The sequence below is a fragment of the Mustela nivalis genome (genome assembly GCF_964662115.1).
Source record: "Mustela nivalis genome assembly, chromosome: 5".
In the NCBI taxonomy this organism is placed as follows: domain Eukaryota; kingdom Metazoa; phylum Chordata; class Mammalia; order Carnivora; family Mustelidae; genus Mustela; species Mustela nivalis.
The window spans coordinates 51975643-51996200 of record NC_139024.1 but is presented as its reverse complement, the minus strand read 5'-3'; the positions used below and the strand labels follow the sequence as shown (position 1 = coordinate 51996200).

General features: G+C 42.5%; 1 protein-coding gene across 1 annotated transcript in view; it reads right to left on the bottom strand.

Annotated features, from left to right (window-relative positions):
• Window positions 1-1946: 1946 nt before the first annotated feature.
• IMPG1 (interphotoreceptor matrix proteoglycan 1) overlaps window positions 1947-20558 on the bottom strand; it is a gene marked incomplete at its 5' end in the record, with an annotated part of 122841 nt that continues 104229 nt past the window's right edge. The window contains 3 exons of the mRNA XM_082729446.1: window positions 1947-2867; window positions 4194-4266; window positions 8013-8193. Coding sequence (XP_082585572.1) covers window positions 2790-2867; window positions 4194-4266; window positions 8013-8193 — 332 coding nt within the window. The 3' untranslated portion in view covers window positions 1947-2789. The remainder of the gene's footprint in view (window positions 2868-4193; window positions 4267-8012; window positions 8194-20558) is intronic.

The following is a 20558-nucleotide window of genomic DNA, read 5'->3' as shown; positions in this document are numbered from 1 at the left end:
CTTCCTCTTGTATCTTGTGCTTTTAATACAGTTACAGCGCGTTATAAGCAAAACAGTTGTAAATGTTGCTCTTGTTGCTCCATGTCTCAGATGGACTAAGTTGGAGAAGTCTGGGGTGCCAAGCTTCATGGAGTCACCAGAGCTAGAAACACTGCTCTATGTGGCTGGGGGAAAAGGCAAGGGAACTCGGGTGACCGGAACATCCTTGAGTTTTGGTCCCAAACTTTCGTGGATTTTTCCATCCAGGGAATAAGCAGGATCATGTGTGACCTGTGACTGCTTGCACTGACTAGATTAGAGAAAACCTAAACCTTGGCTGTCTTTACCTAGGCCCTTGCTAGTCTGTTTACAAGATGACACAGGATGTAAAAACTGGGGATCTTGCTGAGACTTTGAATATAGGTAGTCTCTCTAGGCTACTACATGCCCCCCATCTGGAACCTGCTATGTTCCAGGTGGGACTTCTGAGAGGGCAGGTCAAAGAGCTCTTCTCCAACTGGTTGAAAAGACCAATCCAAAATGTGGGTGATCCAAATGAGAGGCCCTTGTTTGAGAGGGCCACCTTTCTAACAGAGGATGGAGTGTTTACCTATATCTCATTCCCCATCAAAAAAATGACATTCCCTGTTCTTGTTAGAGCACAACTTCAATGTAAAGGGTGGAGGGCATGTTATGAGGAGGTGATCATTGTTAGATTTTCATTTCCTTTCTAATTTTTTAAAAGATTTTATTTATTTATTTCTCAGAGAGACAGCGCGCATAAGCAGGTAGAGTGGCAGGCAGAGGCAGAGAGAGAAGCAGGCTCCCTGCTAAGCAAGGAGCCCGATGCAAGACTCGGTCCCAGGACCCTGGGATCATGACCTGAGCCAAAGGCAGCAGCTTTACCTACTGAGCCACCCAGGCATCCCTATTTTTAACTTTTTAATTCTTTTTATTTATTTATTTTTTTAATGATTTATCACAGAGAACAGAAGCTAAGCATGGAGCCTGTCTTCGGGCTGAGTCCCAGGACCCTGAGATCACAACCTGAGACAAAGGCAGACGCTTAACTGACTGAGCCACCCAGCTGCCCCTTGTTTTCTCTCCTGATGGAATTATCTTGTGTTTTGGTCAGCCAATCATGCATCTAACAAGCACGTTTTCCTTTGGGTTCCAAGGCTATCGAAGTGAGTAGGTACATCTCCTGCCACCGTTCCTCGCTTTGTGGCGCTCCCATCAATATATCACAGTTTGAAGTCCTTATCCCATAATCACAGCTCCTCACTTTAGCGGGGAGGACCGTGGTGGGGATAGGGATGAATGCTATGCATTTCTGAGGCCACCAGGAGTGGATTTTCAAGGGTTTGTAATAAGGTGTGTGTCGGGGGAGAGTGTGTCTATTATTAAGAAACACTTGTTTTTATTCTTGAAGTTTTACTGCTAAAATACTGCTGTCGATGTTGAATATTTTGCTATCTTTTGGTAGCACGAAAATCATCATTTACCATATTTATGGATTATGTGATTTATCATAATCCATAAAGCAAATCCAGGGAATAGCTAGTAAAACACAGACCCATTTTATTATAAATTATAAATATGGTGCTTATATTTTATTGAAATTAAAGTTTTGCAGCAAATATATTAATAGTGGAATATTTGAAATAGATACAGAGAAATCATTTTTCACTAAGTAGTACATTAAAAACTGGCTAAAGGGCCCCCTGGGTGGCTCAGTTGGTTAAGCAGCTGCCTTCGGCTCAGGTCATGATCCCAGCGTCCTGGGATCGAGTCCCACATCGGGCTCCTTGCTCCGCAGGGAGCCTGCTTCTCCCTCTGACTCTGCCTTCCACTCTGTCTGCCTGTGTTCGCTCTCACTCTCTCTCTCTTACAAATAAATAAATAAAATCTTTAAAAAAAAAAAAACTGGCTAAAATGGATTATCTTGATGCCAATCTACCTGTGCACCCAGGAAAGTTAGAGTCCAGAAGTATTCAATGGAATTATTAAATTAGAAGACATGGTTCATCTGTGATGGAAAACAGGCATTGGTTATGTCATAAAGCATAACATTACTTCCCTCCCTCCCTCCAATATGGAATCTTCCTTTAAAATAGATTTATGTGGTCACAAGAAGAGTTAGAGTTCTCATGGTGTGTATATGTGAACCCCAGTTCCTTTTTCTTTTAAAGGAACTAATTCAGAAATTATTGGCAACAAAAAGATCTACTGTGTAAGCACTAATTTCTTCTAAAACTAGTGTGCCTAAGGCTGAAGAGGGATATGTGTGTGTGTATAACAGACATTGTGTGGAGCAATATACCCTCACCAGTGTTTGCATACTGGATACACCATGATTCAGAGAGACCTGCATCCCCATGCATAAGTAGTCCTCTTTTATGAACATTGTAACATGAAGAATTTTCCTGATACATTGTTCAACCTCCTCCAAATAATAAGTTGAACTTGCATATGATCTGGAAGCAGTATTTTAAGGGCAGCTGGAAGCAAATCTATCTTGCTATACTTTGACTATCAGTCTGGAGTAGCTGAAATATGTTTTAATGATTGTGTTTTGGGTTTTGATAATAAGCTTTTTCTGTAGAATGTAGCAGTCATCAAGTACACGATTCTTCTCTATTTGAAACATGGTATGTGTTGGTTCTCAGTTTTGACTCTATGCCTGGATTCTGATGACCAGTGAATATGCCTGTGTGTGCTCAGAATTTTAACAGAGTGGATACAATTTTCCTTGAGAAAGCAAACCACTTCTCTTGAGACAGATTAAGTTATCTGTATATTTTTAGTTTTTAATTTCCTTCCCAATCTGGAAGGTTAAATTCTTCATATCCTCCAGTCAGTAATTCAGAATCTCTTCTCCTGATTATCTGGAAGAGAAATTGTTTTAAGAGCTTAAGAAATGCCACTTGAGGTCAAATCCATATTTCATCCCAGTGTCACTTCTACTGGAGTTTGAAAGAACATGCTTGCTATTTAGGACATCTTTGAAAGGTTTGGAGATGCCCTCCAAAATATTCCTAACTTTATAATGTAGTAGGGATATATTCTCTCTCTTCTTACACCCATTTAGATTCTCAGGTTGAGCCATCTTTTAAAGCAGAGGGGGCAAACAGACATGATGATTCCATGCTTCTGCTTCATATGAAATGTGACCCTTAATTCTCCCTGGGACTTTAGTATTTACTTGGTGTTTGCTTCAACCCAGACCTTTTATTAATATCAGATCTGGTGTTTCATTGCCATTTTATGTCTCAAGTTTGAACTTTTTCTGTCTTTCTAATTGCCTTTGTTGCAGGAAATCAAAATGGCACACATTACTTTCTGTATGCACCTGGATACATGAAATTATGATTGGCCTTTGGTGTGCTTGTCTCAGGGTCCTTGACGTCTATTGCAATAACTTGGTTCAAGTACAAGCTTTGAGGTGTTTGTTTCCACCCAACACTACCGGTCTCAGGTACAGCGGGCACTGGCTGATTATCACTCTTACCATCAAAGATGGTTTCTTTTTGAAATTTTTTATTTTAGACTAAAAGTTATCCAAGATATTTTCTCAAAAGTTATTTTAAAAAAATTTATATTTAACCTGGTTACAGATAAGTTATTTCCCTTCATAAGACAATTATTTTAGTAAAATAAGTTGGATGAATAATTTGGAAGGGATACCTAGGACACTGGAGGGAATGTTCATCTGAGGATGAACTTTTAGGAATTTTTGAAGTTACTCCCAGTTCACAAATCAAATTTCCTCTATTTCTCTACATATTTTTGCTTTACTTCATTATTTGAAATGAAAAGATATTTTAATAAGAATAGGTACAAAATTATTCAGTTCCAGGAATACAAATTGTGAAAATTGCAACCTGTTGCAATGTATTTGATAAATTGCATGTATATTTTTACAAGAAAAAGTGAATATAAATACTTGGATTGTTTCTGTTTTTTTATTGTTTTGTCTGTACATTTCAGTTAATGTCAGCCTTCCATCTCTGTCTTTCTCACACCAAGGAATGCATTCCCCCCCCTTCCAATACTAAATTAAAAATCTTGGCAAATAAAGCCCTTACTTATCTCTTACTTCTTATTTCTTGCTCTTACTTATTTCTATTTATAACAACAGTCAGACCTAGAGATGTTTTAAATTTTCTTTAAAATTCAGTAATCAAAACCAACATATACAAGTATTATTTTACCTTGTTATCTTGCTGATGTTGGAACGTTTTAACACTAGTTTTGTATGCCTGATTTTTAGAGTGACCTGGTGACCTACAAAAGAAAGCAAAAACATGGTATCCTATTTCATGGGCTTATCACCATTAATAGCAACTACAACTTTCTATTATTTAAGCTTTAAAATTAATATGACAATGAAAACGGATAGCCTATTTTTGCAGGTGCTTTCCATCAGGGCTGCAGAACTATGCTCTCTGCCTCTGCTCCTGAGTTCGGCCTCCCAGCTGGCCTGCTGTTTCTTAGGCAGTGGTGTTAGAAGGACTGAACAAAGCTCATGGGAAAGAGGAGTGATAACTTCATCTTGCAAAAAGTGGAGTTATTATTATTTTTTGGCATTATTTTTAAAATCAGGTTTTGAAAAACAACTGCAATGACATTTGTTCATAAAGTTTAAAAATAAAAGTTATTTAAAAATTTGATATATATAATTCCAGACTTTTTAATACACATATAATTTCTGATGATAGTGTATACACGTTTTGCATCTTGCCTTTTCCCTCTTTACATTCTAAAATGGATATAATATTTGGGGAATGCTTTCTGACATATGTTCCCTTATGAGTAAATGGTTTTCTTTCTCCCAATATTTTGTCCATTGTCATTTCAGGGAAAGGCTGAGAGATGGCATCACGCTAGGAAAAAGGAAGAGCCTATCTGGGAGGTGTAGTTGGAAGACAAGTTCCTTGTTCTTTTTACCACCAGCTAAGATAGCATTTCTGGTTCCTACTTACCCTGGCTGGGTGACTTGGAGGCTCAGAGAACCAAGGGCTCAGTATGTGTCTGGGGTCAGAACTAAGAAATCGCAGGTGGGGGGAAATAAGAGGATAGAATCTTTCCGAAGGGATTGGTGTCTTAATTAGGGAAGGCTTTTTTAGCTCAGGATTATGGACGTGGTTTTAAAAATAGTTTTCCTTGGGTGGTTCCATCGTTAAGCGTCTGCCTTTGGCTCAGGTCAAGATCCCAGGGTCCTGGGATGGAGGCCCACATGGGTCTCCTGGCTCAGCGGGGAGCCTGCTTCTCCCTCCCCACTCTCCCTGCTCATGTTCCCTCTCTCTCTGACTCTCTGCTAAATAAATAAAATCTTTAAAAAAAATAGTTTTCTGGGGCGCCTGGGTGGCTCAGTGGGTTAAAGCCTCTGCCTTCAGCTAGGGTTATGATCTCAGGGTCGTGGGATCAAGCCCCGCATCGGGCTCTCTGCTTGATGGGGAGCCTGCTTCCTCCTCTCTCTCTGCCTTCTGCTCTGCCTACTCGTGATCTCTGTCTGTCAAATAAATAAATAAATAAAATCTTAAAAAAAAGTTTTCCTCACATTTCCTCACATTTTCAACGTTTTGATTTTGTTTTAATCTTTGATACAGAATTGATTTGTGTATAGTAAAAAAACTAATTTTATTTTATTTTCTAAATGGAAGGCCAATTGTATTCTAACTATTACTGGCAGTCCATACTTTCTCTACTGATTTGAAACTCTTGTTAAGATAAGTTCTCTAAATATAAGGGTCTATTTGGGGCATGTATATATATGTGTGTGTGTATGTGTGTGTGTTTGTATATATATATTTTTATATATTTATATATATATACACATACATATTTGTTCTGTGTACTTACTGTCTGTCTTAGTGTTCTAAATATTATTTTATTTTATTTTTATTTTTTAAAGACTTATTTTTATTTTTATATATTTATATATTTATTATATATATATAATAAATATATATTTATTTTAAAATAAATATATTTATTTATTTGATAAATAAATTTATTTAAATTTATTTAAAAATAAAATAAATTTATTTAAAGACTTTATTTTATTATTTAATAAATAAATTAAAAACTTTATTTATTTATTTATTTATTTGACATTTTCATTTCCAGAGCAAATTTAGAACCAGAATGTCAAATTCCATCTAGAATCCTATTGGAATTTTATTTGAGATTAACTTGGAGAAAGTTGACAGCATTATCATAATCCTCACTCACTTGGATACTCTTGTGCTTTATGTTCTTTGTAAAGATGCTTTATAAACAGAAGTTCATATACCCTTTGCAGTAACCCAATAGATGGGTTTTATTAGTCTCATTATCAAATGAGGGAATTGAGATTTGGAGATGTAATTGGTCCAAGGTGACTTGATTAGTAAGTTGCTAAGCCAAAAATTTTTTAAAGATTTATTTATTTGTTTAATTGATAGCACAAGCGGGGGAATAGCAGACAGAGGGAGAAGCAGACTCACCGCTGAGCATGGAGACTGATGTAGGGCTCAATTCCAGAACCTTGGGATCATGACCTGAGCCGAAGGCAGCACTTAACCAACTAGCCACCAAGGTGTCCCTAAGCCAAAATTTTAATCATTTGTCGGACTCCAGAATATTGCTTCTTAACCATCACTGGGTTAAATTATTGTCTTTTAAAGTGTTAATACTTTGAAAGAACAGGTACTTTTCATGAAGAGAAAGGCTAAACCTCTCTAGCTTCTTGTTGATGGAGTAAAGCAGATGGCCATGAGCTCTCTGGTAGGAAACTAGAGATGGTGGCCACTAGAATAAATGGGAGGAAGTAAAAACAAACACAGGATTATCTACTCAAGATATGGGTCTAAGCTGATCACCACTGAGATGTTCCAGAGTGTGTCACTGGAGAGACTTGGCTGAGAAAGGTGAGACAGGCTCAGGAAGAAGCTCTCCAGGGCAGAGTGCACAGTATGGACTTGATCTGGGTGTCACAGGACTTGTAGAAGAGTAAGGAGTCTCTGTGCCCCTGATCATTCATAACACCACCTACACCCTAAAGTCTGGTTCGTGAATAGAAGGCCAGTAATATCTCGCATTCTTTTCCTCGTCTTAAGAGCTTCTCTTAACCTTTCTGTTGGAAATAAAGGATGGATTAAACATGTATCTACTGAATAGACTACTATTTAATCATTAAAATGGCACCTGTGTGGCTCAGTCGTTAAGGGTCTGCCTTCGGCTCAGGTCATGATCCCATGAGCCCTGCATCAGGCTCCCTGCTCAGCGGGAAGCCTGCTTCTCTTTCTCCCCCCACGCCCTGCTTGTGTTCCCTTTCTGCCCATGTCTCTCTCTGTCAAATAAATAAAAATCTTTTAAAAAAATCATTAAAAATGATGGTACAGAAAATATTTAATGACATGGGGGAATGTTCTATGTGAAAGAGCTGAGTATAAAAGAAGAAGCCAGTCTGATTCCACTTTGCTTTAGGACATTCTACGTAAACATTCTGTATAAACATATACATCAAAAGATAAGAATTAATATGAATATCACATTTTTTTCCCTCATAATTCTGTATTTTCCAAATTTCTCATGACGAAAGCTGTATTTACAAATAGGAAAAAAACAAGTATCTTTCTCTCTCTCTCTCTCACACATACACACACACACACACACACACACACGCTTCAACACCAATTAATGAAGGAGACCGCACGGTATTGGGTCTTGAAGCTGATGCAGGCTCTTTTCCCTTCCCTATTAGTCTTAATGCAATACGGCTGCAAGGCTGGAGCAGTGGCTTTGAAGTGTGGTCCCTAGACCAGCAGCAGCAGCCTTACTTGGGCCCTACCCAGACCTACTGCATCAAAAAAACTTGGCAGAAGCCGGCCATGTGTTTAAAGACGTCCTCCTCTGGGAGATTTTGATGTTCACTGGAGATGGAGAACCATGGGTTTAGAGGAACGTACACATTCATTCTAAAGACAGGTTTCTCAAAAGCAAGAAGAGCAAATTCCTGGGTCTGTAGGTGACCGTGCTCAACCTACCTGCATGGAACTCCCTTTCCCTGCAGGACCTCACACTCCTCGGTGGGGCCACAGAGGCCCGCGGCCCGGTGGTGCTGGCGCCCTGGCCTGCAGCGACACTCGGCTTCCCCGGTCCGCTCGTTTTTTACACACTCGGCAAATTCGCCACAGGCCAGGAATTTGCAGGGATCTGCTTGGTCGGCTGTAAGAGAGGGACCAGATTTTAGTGGATACATAGCTGCCCAAGCGGAGGAACTGGTGGAAATCAAAGGCCAGAGACCAGAGATATTGGCCATCACTCCATTTTGGAGTGATTGTCCAGTAGTGATGACAGACTGGAGTGAAAAGTGAAATGCACATTTCTGTCTTTTTGAGTTTATGGACACAGGTGAGAACATATTTACTCAGAATATAATTGTGCACAAACTTAGTTGGGCATCCGAATCAGCTAGAGGCCTTGTTAGAACACGGGTTCCTGGCCCCATCCTCAGAGTTTTGGAAGCAGAGGGCTTGGGATGGCGACTGAGAATCTGTATTTCTAAGGAGGTCTCAGGGGGGCTGATGCATCTGGAGGGCACATTAGGGAACCAGTGCATTAGAGAATTAAGACTTTTGTTTGCTAGGTTTTTAAAGTAAGCATTTTCTGCAGAGATGAGTTCTGAAAGTATATATTTAAGACCAGGTCTACCTTACAAAGTAGTCAAGTAGTCATGTATGTGGACAGTTTTGAGAACTCAGGACAATTTCCTCACTATTAGTCCCTTGTTAGAGATCTTTCCTTTGGATTAATAGTTTATCTTCTATTAAAGTTCAAATAGATCTCTAGTCTCTGTTTTTGCTTTTTTGTTGTTTTGTTTTGTGTTGATTGTTCTCTGATATTCTAAATTCGGTAGCATTGTCTCAAATTTTTTTGTAAACTGGATTATAAGTCAAGGGAATCTCAGAATATTTAGATCCAGAAGGCCTGTGGCCCCCTGTCAGCTTTTCCTTGTTTTTTGTTTTTGTTTGTGTGTGTGTGTTTAAGATTTTATTTATTAACTTGGGAGAAAGAGAGAGAGAGAGAGAGCATGTGCCAGCAGGAGACGGAGTGAAGGGCAGAGAGGGAGAAGCAGGCTAAGCAGGGAGCCTGAAGCAGGGCTCAGTCAGGACCCCGGGATCATGACCCGAGCCCCAGGCAGGTGCTTAATGGACTGAGCCACCCAGGTACCCTTTCCCCCTGTTTTTACACAGGTGAGCACACTAAGTTGTCGGGCAGAGAAGCGAATGGTCCGAGTCCCCACATGCTGATGGCAGAACCAGAACAAGCCTCTGGTCCTCAGACCATTGCTCTATGTGCCCTGGGAGGGAATCCTGTTGAATCCCAGCAGTCATTTAACCTTCAGGTTATTCTTTCCATAAGAACCTATTCTGGGGGCGCCTGGGTGGCTCAGTGGGTTAAAGCCTCTGCCTTCAGCTCCGGTCATTATCCCAGGGTCCTGGGATCGAGCCCCACATGGGGCTCTCTGCTCCGCAGGGAGCCTGCTTCCTCCTCTCTCTCTGCCTGCCTCTCTGGCTACTTGTGATCTCTGTCTGTCAAAAAAAAAAAAAAAAAAAAAAAATAGAATCTTAAAAAAAAAAAAAAGAACCTATTCTGTGCAAGGAGCTAGTGCACAGGCAGCCATGCATAAAGCTGTCCTTCCAAGAAGCCTAGGGGAAGGTAAGAAATATAGACAGATATTTCTATATGAAAAGCCCAGTACCTGTTCTAGTATAAGGGCTGTAAAGATGAGCTCTAAATATAGAGAGGAGGTCATTGTTTTGTTTATTTAAAGTGATTGGCATTTGTATGTGCAAAGACTATAAAAGGCTTCCCAACTGGACCCGGCAGCATGAACAGAGGCACAGAGGTGATAAAGCAACAGATAAGAGAGCCTACGAGATCCACTTTGGGGGCAGCAGAGACTCACGGGCAGGAAAGAAGGGAACTCAGATTGGAAAGATAACTTAAGGCCAATTTTCTGGTAGTTCTTGAAGGCGGTGCTAAGGAATTGGACTCTATAGGGAGGGGGAAGCCATGGAGGATTTCTGGTCGAAGGAAGGGTCTCATCAGAATTGTCCATTAGAAGATACGTAATAGAACTGTCAGGGTTAGGATGCTTTCAAGTGGTCATCTGGTTCTGTGTTTTCCAGGAGGGAACATCTGCAGAACTCTAATTTAGCAGGACTTAATGAGTTTTATACTAAGAAGAGGTTGGTGGCTAAATAACCTCCCCCCCCCCCCCAATGCAGGGTGAAATAAATTTAACAAGTTTCTCTCTTTCCCTTGTTCCTCTTTCTCTCTCTTCCCTTCAAACTTACCCCCTTCTCTTTTTACATTTAAGTTTCTTAGGGTCATTAATAAGCTAATGTCTATTTTGAATCTTCAAGTGGAGAACACAGTCAGCAGCTTTGCCAAGTTTACTGCCCACAGAAGCTCTACCTAGGGTCACTGGGGTTCAGGTTGTGGGGTGAGAATTCCAATGAACACTTCTATTCGCGGCTCCGATCCAGCGCCTCCTACTGGTCCAGAAGTGAAAGCGCGTGAGATTAGTAAAACCGCCCCAAGCTGTGGGCAAGAGCAGGTCCTGGAAAACACCTGTTTTGGTCTCCTAGCAGGTAGACCTGCTAAAAGACTTCACATGAACTTGTATCTGCAGCATGAGGGTCCCTTATGGACAAGCAGGCCTCACTTATGTGAACTGGCTTCCTCTGCTTGAAAGTTCTAAAGCTCACCATGTTACAGGATCCTTGTCACTGTTTAGAAAATGACTCAGATTTACCCGGACAACCCAGGCGATTCACATCAGGGCCTGGCTTAATAAATAACAGCTGTCAGCAACCTTACACTCAACACTTACCGTCTTGATAACAGAAGTTAGAGGGAATAGTTGGAGCTCCATTTCCTTCTCTCTGCCCCAGAGAAATGTATCAACTAGGAAAGCTGACGGCCCGCACAGATTCTAACCCTCTGAAGAGTAAATGTGTGATAACCAAATGAGTTTCCCGTAAAAAAAAAAAAATTACTATTTTATTATCATTTCCTTCAAGCCACTCAGGCATAGTCTAGGCACCAGTAAAGCCAAACAGAACACAATAAGGCAACACTGTCTTGAGAAATAAATTTATCCACATTTCAGGCCCTGGATCAGATATATTTGAAGAACAAATGCACTTAGTTTATAGATAACTTGCTTTCCCCATGTTGTGGATTCAGAACCAGTCTACAGAGAAGTAGGAGATTTCAAATCACGGAGCTTAGTTTTTGTTCGCTGTGTGTTTGCTGTGTACACTTTCCTGGGTAACTAGGACAACACTCATTGACTCAACAAATATCAACTTGGCCCTTCAGAATCTTCAGCACTAAGAATTTCAGGCCAACTAATTGCTTAAGATTTTAATTTTAACCTTATATAAAATTTTACATTTTAGATAGAGTGTTAGAGATGAAAGGTATTTTAGAACCTTCTCACGAACTGGCTCACTTTGCTGATGAGGAAGCCGAGACTCCGAAGTTGAGTGTTGCAAAGCCCAAGGCTGTTTGTGCGGGTCCTCTGCGTGAGGAGGAAGTGCCAGGGAAGGAAAGAGCCAGGAGGGGGCGCTGTGGGATCAGGCATGAAAAGGCAATTATGGTTAATTAGAATCGTTAATAGAAGAGATCATATATAGAAATGTAATTTGTGAAGCAGACGGTACTGTTTCCATTACTATATCTCAAAAATACTGTTCCTATCTGTGTTGATGGTCCTTTACTTACCCACCAGTCTTGGAGGGGCACCTACAACTTTGGGCTAAAGGCAAAGACTGAGAACTGGATGTGGCTGATGATGGGGAGGAAGGGCCATGGAAGAGAAAACATTGTACAACGGATGAAAATTTTGAGGAATATTTTTAAGCGAAGCTTTCCCTCTACTGTTATTTTCTTTCCTTGTCATATCCCAAAGACATTTCTCCTTAGAATGATGGACTCATCCATCAGTCACCGTTAGGCTATATGACTATTTGCCTCCTCCTTAATATGTCCCCAAGACTTTGCACAAAAAAAAATTTGCACAGAATCAGTCTGAACTTCCCCCGTCTGCTCTTCATTTGGTCAATACTGACAGTATGAACATTAGGTAACAACAACCTGCAGTGCTCTTTTCTGAACATCTGTAGCTTGGAAAGAGGGGGGACTCTGACTGGAGATCAGTAGTTGATGAGGAAGAGTGGAACCAGATGCCATTTTTTCTAGAAGAATATTTTCAAGTCATAATCAAGTTGTGTGTGGATTTGAAGAAGTGAAGTCCTCATGATTGGTGCATAGACTAGTTGGCCGATAATTGCCTTAGCTTCCCCAATTTGCTTAAGCCCTCTTCCAATATGTTTTTATGGTTGGCACTATAGAAAGGTTTCTTCAAGAGCCTGTACCACACCCACTAGGGATCACGATCCTGAACCTCCAGTTTCACCAGGAGTGCAATGACAGTTACTTTACAGAAACAGGGAGCTCACATTTATTGAGGCCATTTTGTGTTTGGCGGTGTGCTGGGCACTTCAAGCATGTCTTCACTCATATGCATAACCACCTTCCAAAGCAGATATTATTGCCCTCATTTTCATAAGTGAGAAACCCGAAGTTCATTTTAGCTAGAAAGTATAGCCCCAGACTAGCATCTGTACGTCTGCTTACAATGTTCAGCTTTTGACACCATTCTAATGGTTTTCCAATATGGGGTTTCCAGGAGACCCAAGGGGCTGACAAAGGATGGTGGGGGTAGGGAGAGGCCCAAACATGCCAGCGTCTCCCCTCTTACCAGTTCACATATTAGACTTCCACAAATGCTTTCTTTTGAACAAAGGCTCTCTTAACTAAACAAAAGGTCAAAACCACGGTCTGCCAAAACTCCTTCATTAGTTAGAATGTTTCCTTAGAGAAGTACAGTCTGACACTATAGCAACTCCACATTTGTTGCTGTTGCTCAATGTGACAGCAATGGACACGGCTTGAAGGAAGTGAGCTGCTACGCGGGGCCTGGACGCATGTGTGTCATTCCAGGATGTACAGCGTAAGCACATTTTCTGTATCAGTTTCTCCCTGGATTTGCTTATGTAACGTCTTTTATCTCTATCCCAAAGGTCCTGAAAAGCATTCCCAACTGCCTCACGAGGATGTCCCTTAGCTCTTTATCATGTGATAGAAGCCATTTAAACAAATGTCCCTTGCCTGCAGGGAACACTTTGAGGCATTTTACAGTTAACATTAAAAAGATTATGGTCTTGGTCACCAAGCAGTTTATAAATTCATAGGTCCCTGATGTCCAAGGCTGTCTTTCTCAAACTTCTTGTCATGCTTGTCAGGCCCGATAAAAGGATCTCCCAGTCTCTCGGGCCTCTGAGGGTCTGTGGTGCGCATGTCACCAGCTCGAGTTCATTGCACGGCGCCCCTTTCCCACATACAGCAGTCGGTCCTGCCACTTGTCCCCCCAACCTTGGGGCTGTGTCCTGATTGCCTTTCTGCCCTGTTCTTTATCGTTCTTTATAATTTCATGATGCCCTTCTCTTGCGCTCTGTGGCAACACTCACGTGTTGGACAGGAATGGAAGCATCGCCTTTGACAGGGTCCGGTCCTAAGGCAAGATTTCAGCTCAATTTGGCTGAAACTCAGGCTTCCCCTGGGCTGGCGTGGGCGGCGGACCTGTTGGACGCCTCTCCTCCGGCTCCAGGAGCCCTCTTCAGTGTGATGACACCGAGTGTTCGCTAGATGGCGCTCAATAGCAGAACAAGTAGGAAGAGACTTCGGGGATGAAAATGTAAGAGCCCCAACTGCTTTCGGTCTTCCTAAAAACCACTGTGCGGTGCGCGCGGGTGGAGGGAAGAGAAATCTGGAAGGAACTCGCGCCGTGGCGGAAGGAGCTCCGAGGGACGGCTGATAGAGCCACGAGTACTGCGAGATGACCGCGACAGGCTGGGGGAAGGTAGCGGAAACTCCTGGATCCCTTTTCCCGTTCCCAAAAGGCAGACCTAGGGCTCCGGAGTCCGAGGCAGGGGGGACCCTCACGCGCCCCGGCGCCCAGCCTCACCAAGCCTCACTCCTGGACGCGGTGACTAGATTTCCCGCGGATGGAGAGGGAGTATACCCGGCCACGTGCGCGCACCTGCCGCTGCAGGGTGGGGGTGGGGGTGGGGAAGGGCTGGGTGGGGGGAGCTGTAGCGCCATCTCTCCCTCCCCTCCCAGCTCATTGCCAAGGTTGTGAGGTCCGGGTTTCTCTTTGCCCAGAGCATGAGTGGATGACAAACCTACCCGTCACTGGCAGTCACTGGCAGTACGCAGGGCGCAGGACACCTGCTTAGCTCACCATACTCCTAAGTACTCAACATGTTTTAAATTCTTTAAAATCCGAAAAAAACCCACAATATAATCCACGCTGGGAATTCGTCTTTATACCAATAATCATAAGATATAATTTTACGTATTTTTACTTTTATTGATTTTTTGACTGACTTTAAAGATTTAAAAAAATCTATTTGAGAGAGAGAGGGAGAGATCACGAGCCGCAGCAGGAGGGGGAGACGGAGTTTCAAGCAGACTGTGCTGAGCCGGGACTCCATCTCAGGACTCCTCAGGACCCTGAGATCATTACCTGATCGGAAACCAAGACACTGGGGTGGAATTGACTACGCCACCCAGGACCCCTTAATTTTAAGTATTTTTAGTAATTGTTAAGTTTTTATTAATATTCATGAAAGGCCCAGAGCTCACAAAATCTTAATGCAGCATTGGTGGTCTACCTCCTTCTCAAGATGGGAATGTTGCCAAAAATACAGTGTTTGGTGCTCAGCACTCAGTAATGTATATGGCTGTGCCTATCCCCTAAGGGTTCTTTTGAGCTCTATGCAGGGACCTCACCTTCCACATAGGCCCAGCTGGTTTATTTTCCCAAATCCTGAGAATATTCCAGGATTTGCTGGACCAGCGGAGGGAGTGAGTTGGCTTATGGCTGCTGTCAGCGTTGCTGCCTCCAGGAAAGTGCCCTGGGTGGAGGAACCACCCCGGGGACAGTCTGTGCCCTTGGGAATGTAGCTTAGCATCTTTAGTCCCACTCAGCCCTTCTATAAAATGGGTTATTTAAACCAGATCATCGCTAATGTCCTTGAAGCTCAAATATCTATCTCCCGTTCTAGGTGTCCTAAGGGAACCTCACAGCTGGACATTACTGGGACATGTCCCTCTAGAACTCCTCATGGAACTCAGTGATGAAAATAACGTTAAGAAGAATCTATAACCTAAGTTGATACTTCATTGTTTTATTTTATTATTGGCCAAAACATGTTTTGCTCCTGCTTTAGAGCGGAAGGACAGGATTAGAGAATAATCACTCAATGACACAGCACCAGGCATGTGGCTGGAGATTAATTAACACACATTTGTGGAATTGAGTGAGTTACTAACAGGAGTTCTTTCTGGGTTAAAGGGACATGTAGGGTGAAAAATCTCGGGTTTCATTTTAAGCATCCACCGTTCTTAAGAACAATAATCACAAACTGTTTAGCATAGGTACTCAGAATCTCTTCCTTCTGTGAACGGATGTGTGAATGCCCTTACACATCTTGTCCTGGCTCAGAGACTAAAGGATTCTTTCTGCTCTCCCTCATTATTCCTGTTTGCCACACTGAGGCATTTTGGATGCATTGGTGTTAGGATTTGAATGTCCCAGGAATCAGCTGGTGGATGGAGAGCTCTTAGAGGAGGGGCTGTGGGAGGCGGCCTGACAGCAGGGCTGAAGCCCAGGCTTCCATGCAGGCTTTGCATTCAGGGGTTCCGTGAAGGATTCCGGGAGCATCTTAAACTCACATGTGGAATGAGGACCCTGGCTGAAACTCTGGAGAGGGCTAAAGGTACCTGGAGGTCTAGGCAATGCTGGGGTTCCCTAATGGAAGCAGGCTTTAGCAGAAAATCCCCATGATGGCATCCCAGGACGCACAGAGCAGTAGCAGTGGAAAAACAAGAGAGGAGGCCAGAGTCAGGATGGGGGTGGGTTAGGGGGGGGTGGGGCGGGGAATGGGGGGCAGAGGCTGGGAGTGTCTCCTGGAAGAATTCCTGTGGGTGCCTCAGCTCAGAAGGGACATTCCTAGCAGAGCCGGGAGTACCTGTGAAGGGGACATTAAGAAGTTTAGGACTTTTGTTTCTGAAAGTGAACTTTTTTCTTTCTTTTTTTTTTTTTTTTTGGCATTCTAAAAATATAAAAAAATATTATAAGAAATTTCACTTGGTGAAATGTGAAATCTAACAGTTCATTTCGGACTAATTAAACTTGTGTGTTGTCATTGTTTTCTAAGTAGATTAAACATTTGTATACCCAGTAAGAGGGTTGATAAGACTCTATAGGGCGCCTGGGTGGCTCCATCGTTAAGCGTCTGCCTTTGGCTCAGGTCATGATCCCAGGATCCTCAGATGAGTCCTGCATAGGGCTCCCTGCTCGGCAGGGAGTCTGCTTCGCCCCCTGCCCCTCCCCCTGCTCATGCTCTCTCTCTCTCACAAAAATAAATAAATAAAATCTTTAAAAAAAAGACTCTTTATACAGAGGCAATAGACAGACTTGAAGAAAGCACACAAAACTGCTACCAAGTTCCAGCTGCAGCCCTCAGTGATTGTGTGACAAGTGTTAAGTTACTTACAATTCTCTAAGATACAGTTTCTCTGTATAATGAGGAGAAATACCTGCTTTTCATAGTTATTTATTAAGATTAAAAATAACGTCAATTACTAGTAGCTGTTATTATTCTTATGGTCACTACTGCGATACGTGACATCTATGACCTTTCCAGAGCTGGCCACTAAAGGGTTTGTTCTGGCTGGAGGCATCCTGGATGCCAGTGTATAATTAATTTCAGTGTTCACCATTTACCAGCCTTGAAATCTCCCCATTTTTGAAGAGACTTTTTGGGAATTCAAGGAGAGAGTGAGTTAGAATAAGTATGTGTAGTTTTGCATTGTTGAAATCTTCAACCTGCGCAGCTAACTGGCATAAAAGCCGTACAGGCTTCTAAAGAATTTTCAGAGCAGCCTAAATGAAAGACGACTCTAGCTGCCAGGATGCCGGCAGAATCGTGAGCAAGCTGTGATTTATTCCATCTTTCAGTTGATAAATCACAGATAGTTCTAACATTGGTTTATACTTTCTATATCATAGATTCCTTTATTCGGGTTGTTTTCAAAAGCTGAATGGCAACCACACGTGGCGATAACACGGTGTCACTTCTCCTACGTGTCTGTACCTCAGCAGATGTCATTTGGCTTAACCCATTACTGGCCCTCATTTAGACACACAGCCAGGAATTCAGACGCTGATCTGAATGTGGAATGCTACCCACCTAGAAATCTCACGAGAAGTTTCAAAATTTCTCTTCTTTAGTCTAAAAGTAACCATGGGATATTTCCCCCTCCCAGTATTACCATGACAAACTACATTTCCACCTTGATGTTAGGCCAGAAAAAAACAAATGAAAATGACTTGACTGGATTTTGTCTCAAGTTTTGCCAATAGAATTAAATAAGTGATCTATTTGGACATTTCCTGTAAATATGATAAAATCAGGGCTAGAAAAGAAATGCTAAGTCCTCTGACCAAGAGTGCCTTAACCCTTCCCTCAGCTTGACTAACTCTAGACCCCTCACTTCTCTTAGTGTAGCTAGTTTACAAAACTTGTAAATTCATTCTCTGCTCCTTTGAGATATCAATCTTCTTTAAAGCTTCTTGCCAGTAGTACAACTCAAGACTGTCTTCCCCAAGGACCTAGGAACCATTCCTTTGAAATGTAAGCATCAAAGAAGTAGCACCCCTGTCTCCCAGTCTCTGTGGGAGGGTAGGATCCTTGCTCTGTATTGTGAGACAGGCGGGGGACAGGCCATGTGGATGGTCTCCTTTTCTACTTCATCCCAACCTCACTAAGATCTCACCTCTGCTCTTGCCATTCTGTAGATTTTCTGAAGGGTTCTAGCAACCTCTGGATGATCTGCTTAAATGACTGCCATGCATTGTTCACTCACAGCTGCTGAAATAGCTGGATGTCCTTCTCTCCTGCTCTTCTCTCCCCGGCTTCAGCAACGCCGTCTTTGGCTCCTTTCAATGACAATCCTTCTATTCCCCATTAAGTGTTGGGGTTCCTCAGAGATCCAGTCCCAGTTCTCCTTTCCTCCTGCCCTACACCTTGTCCTGGACCATTTTTTCACCTGTTCTCTGGTTTCAACTGAGGTTTCCCAAATGTGTATTTTCCATGCTGGCCTCTGGCCTCAAGACACCTGCTTCATAGGATAGCTGTCAGTTCACCGAATGTCCATTTCTGTAAAACTGGTTTTCCCCAAAACATTTTTTGAGTATTTTTATGTCCTTAAGATAGCTTATTAATTTCACTTTGTTTTCTGCATTAAAAACTTTAATGAAGTTAAATGTATGTAGCTTTTGTAGTTTTATATTTTTGCAAAGTATTTTTAAAATTGGCAATATTTTAGGAATGATGAAATATATATACACACACACACATATATATATATTTTTTTTTTGAGAGAGAGAGTGCACCCCTGTGCACGCAAGGTGGGGGGAGGGGCAGAGAGTGAGGGAGAGAGGGAGAGAGGGAGAGAGCAAGAATCTTAAACAGATTTCACACCCAGTGGGGAGCCCATTGTGGGGCTTGATCCCAGGACCGTGGAATCATGACCTGAGCCGAAATCAAGAGTCCAGAGATCAACTGACTGCGTCACTCAGGTTCCCCCATATTATATGTTTTAATTTTGTAATTTTGAGACTACTTTAAGGACTGTTTAGTACCTAGTTTGAAGACTTTTTGAGTTTTTATAAAATGTTATTGAACTGTAAAAGACCACAGTCATAAAAAGAGAAAGGAAGAAAGAAAAGAAAAGAAAAACAGGACACCAAAGTGGTGCACAGAGATCCAACAGGGGCTTTTAGACATCCTGGCCTCAAATGCACTGGCTCAGCACGCCCTTCCCTTCCAGGCTGAGCTCCCTTCTTTCCGTACTTCACGTCCGAAGCTGCTAGCACAGTGAAATAACGGAAGTACCCTGAAACTCCTGCCCTTTTGTGGGGGGAGGGATGGGGGAGCCCGGCCCTACCCTTCTCAGCCTGGGTGACGGGGTTGGGGGAGGATGGGGGGGTGGGGGGGTGTTCTCCAAGGTATCGCGCACTCGACAGCGCCATCTGTGGAGAAAGCCTGCCATGACATCCCCTGGCCTCTAGAATTAATTGCTGTCTCTCGTGGGTCATAATATTTCTGCTCATATCCTGATCATTGTATTTGGTAAACTTAATTATAGCTCTTTGCATATATATCTATTTATCTTGGCTGATAGGGATTTGGCTCCTTGAGGGCAGGGATACACTTTTGGGGTTCTAGTGCCTATAATAGTATCTGACTGGTAGCAGATAACCCCTACTTAATATATGAACAGGGGCCCAATCATGATTGTATTATCATTTATTTGTCTAACTTTTCTACAGCAGCAAAGATAAGGGCCAGAGGGAGTAAGATGCTGGTGGTTTAAGAAAAACCATCCAACAATAGGAAACAAAGAGAAACATGGACCGCATTAACCTTAAAAGTCATCCTAGAGCACTAACAAGCCCAGCAAGCCCCCCCTCCTCAACCCCCCCAGCAGACAGGGATCACCTGTGGGCCAACCCAGCCAGCTGCCTGCATTTTTACCGGCTACAAGCTAAGAAGAGTTTTTCGGTTTTTAAATGCTTATATAAGTACCTACAATATACCCTTGATTTGCCTTTTGGCTTACAGAGCCAAATATTTACTATCTGTTCCTTTTAGGCACATTTTGCTGACCCCTAAAATGCATCAACTTTGTCTGATTTACCATTTGCTCTTGGTGATGCTGTCTTACAACTCCAGAGAGTAGGAAGTTACACTGTATAGGAAACGGATAAGACGAAAGGGTGGTACTTTCTGTTTTCTATTGAGCACGACATCCTTATTTTATCATTCTGCTTTGTTCTCTGGCTGTGTCGAGTTCCCTTTCCGGAGCCTCTTCATACCAGATTTGTCATCCTAATGATTCCCTCATTAATGAGTGAGGTAAAACTTTGATATACATCACTCGCTGTTTGTATGAAAATGACTTTTTCCACATTTTAAGGGTTATTCCTTGATAAGGGTTGGGCGAGGAAGGGATGGGTGGGGCTGGTGGCTCCCTGACTTTTTCCACATTTTAAGGGTTATTCCTTGATAAGGGTTGGGCGAGGAAGGGATGGGTGGGGCTGGTGGCTCCCAGGCCTGGGCAACATTGGACATGAGGCAGGGGGACCTCCAGGGTCTCGCAGCCTACTTTTTTTTTTTTTTTTTAAGATTTTATTTATTTATTTGACAGAGAGAGACCACAAGTAGGCAGAGAGGCAGGCAGAGAGAGAGAGAGAGAGGAGGAAGCAGGCTCCCTGCTGAGCAGAGAGCCTGATGCGGGACTCGATCCCAGGACCCTGAGATCATGACCTGAGCCGAAGGCAGCGGCTTAACCCACTGAGCCACCCAGGCGCCCCGCAGCCTACT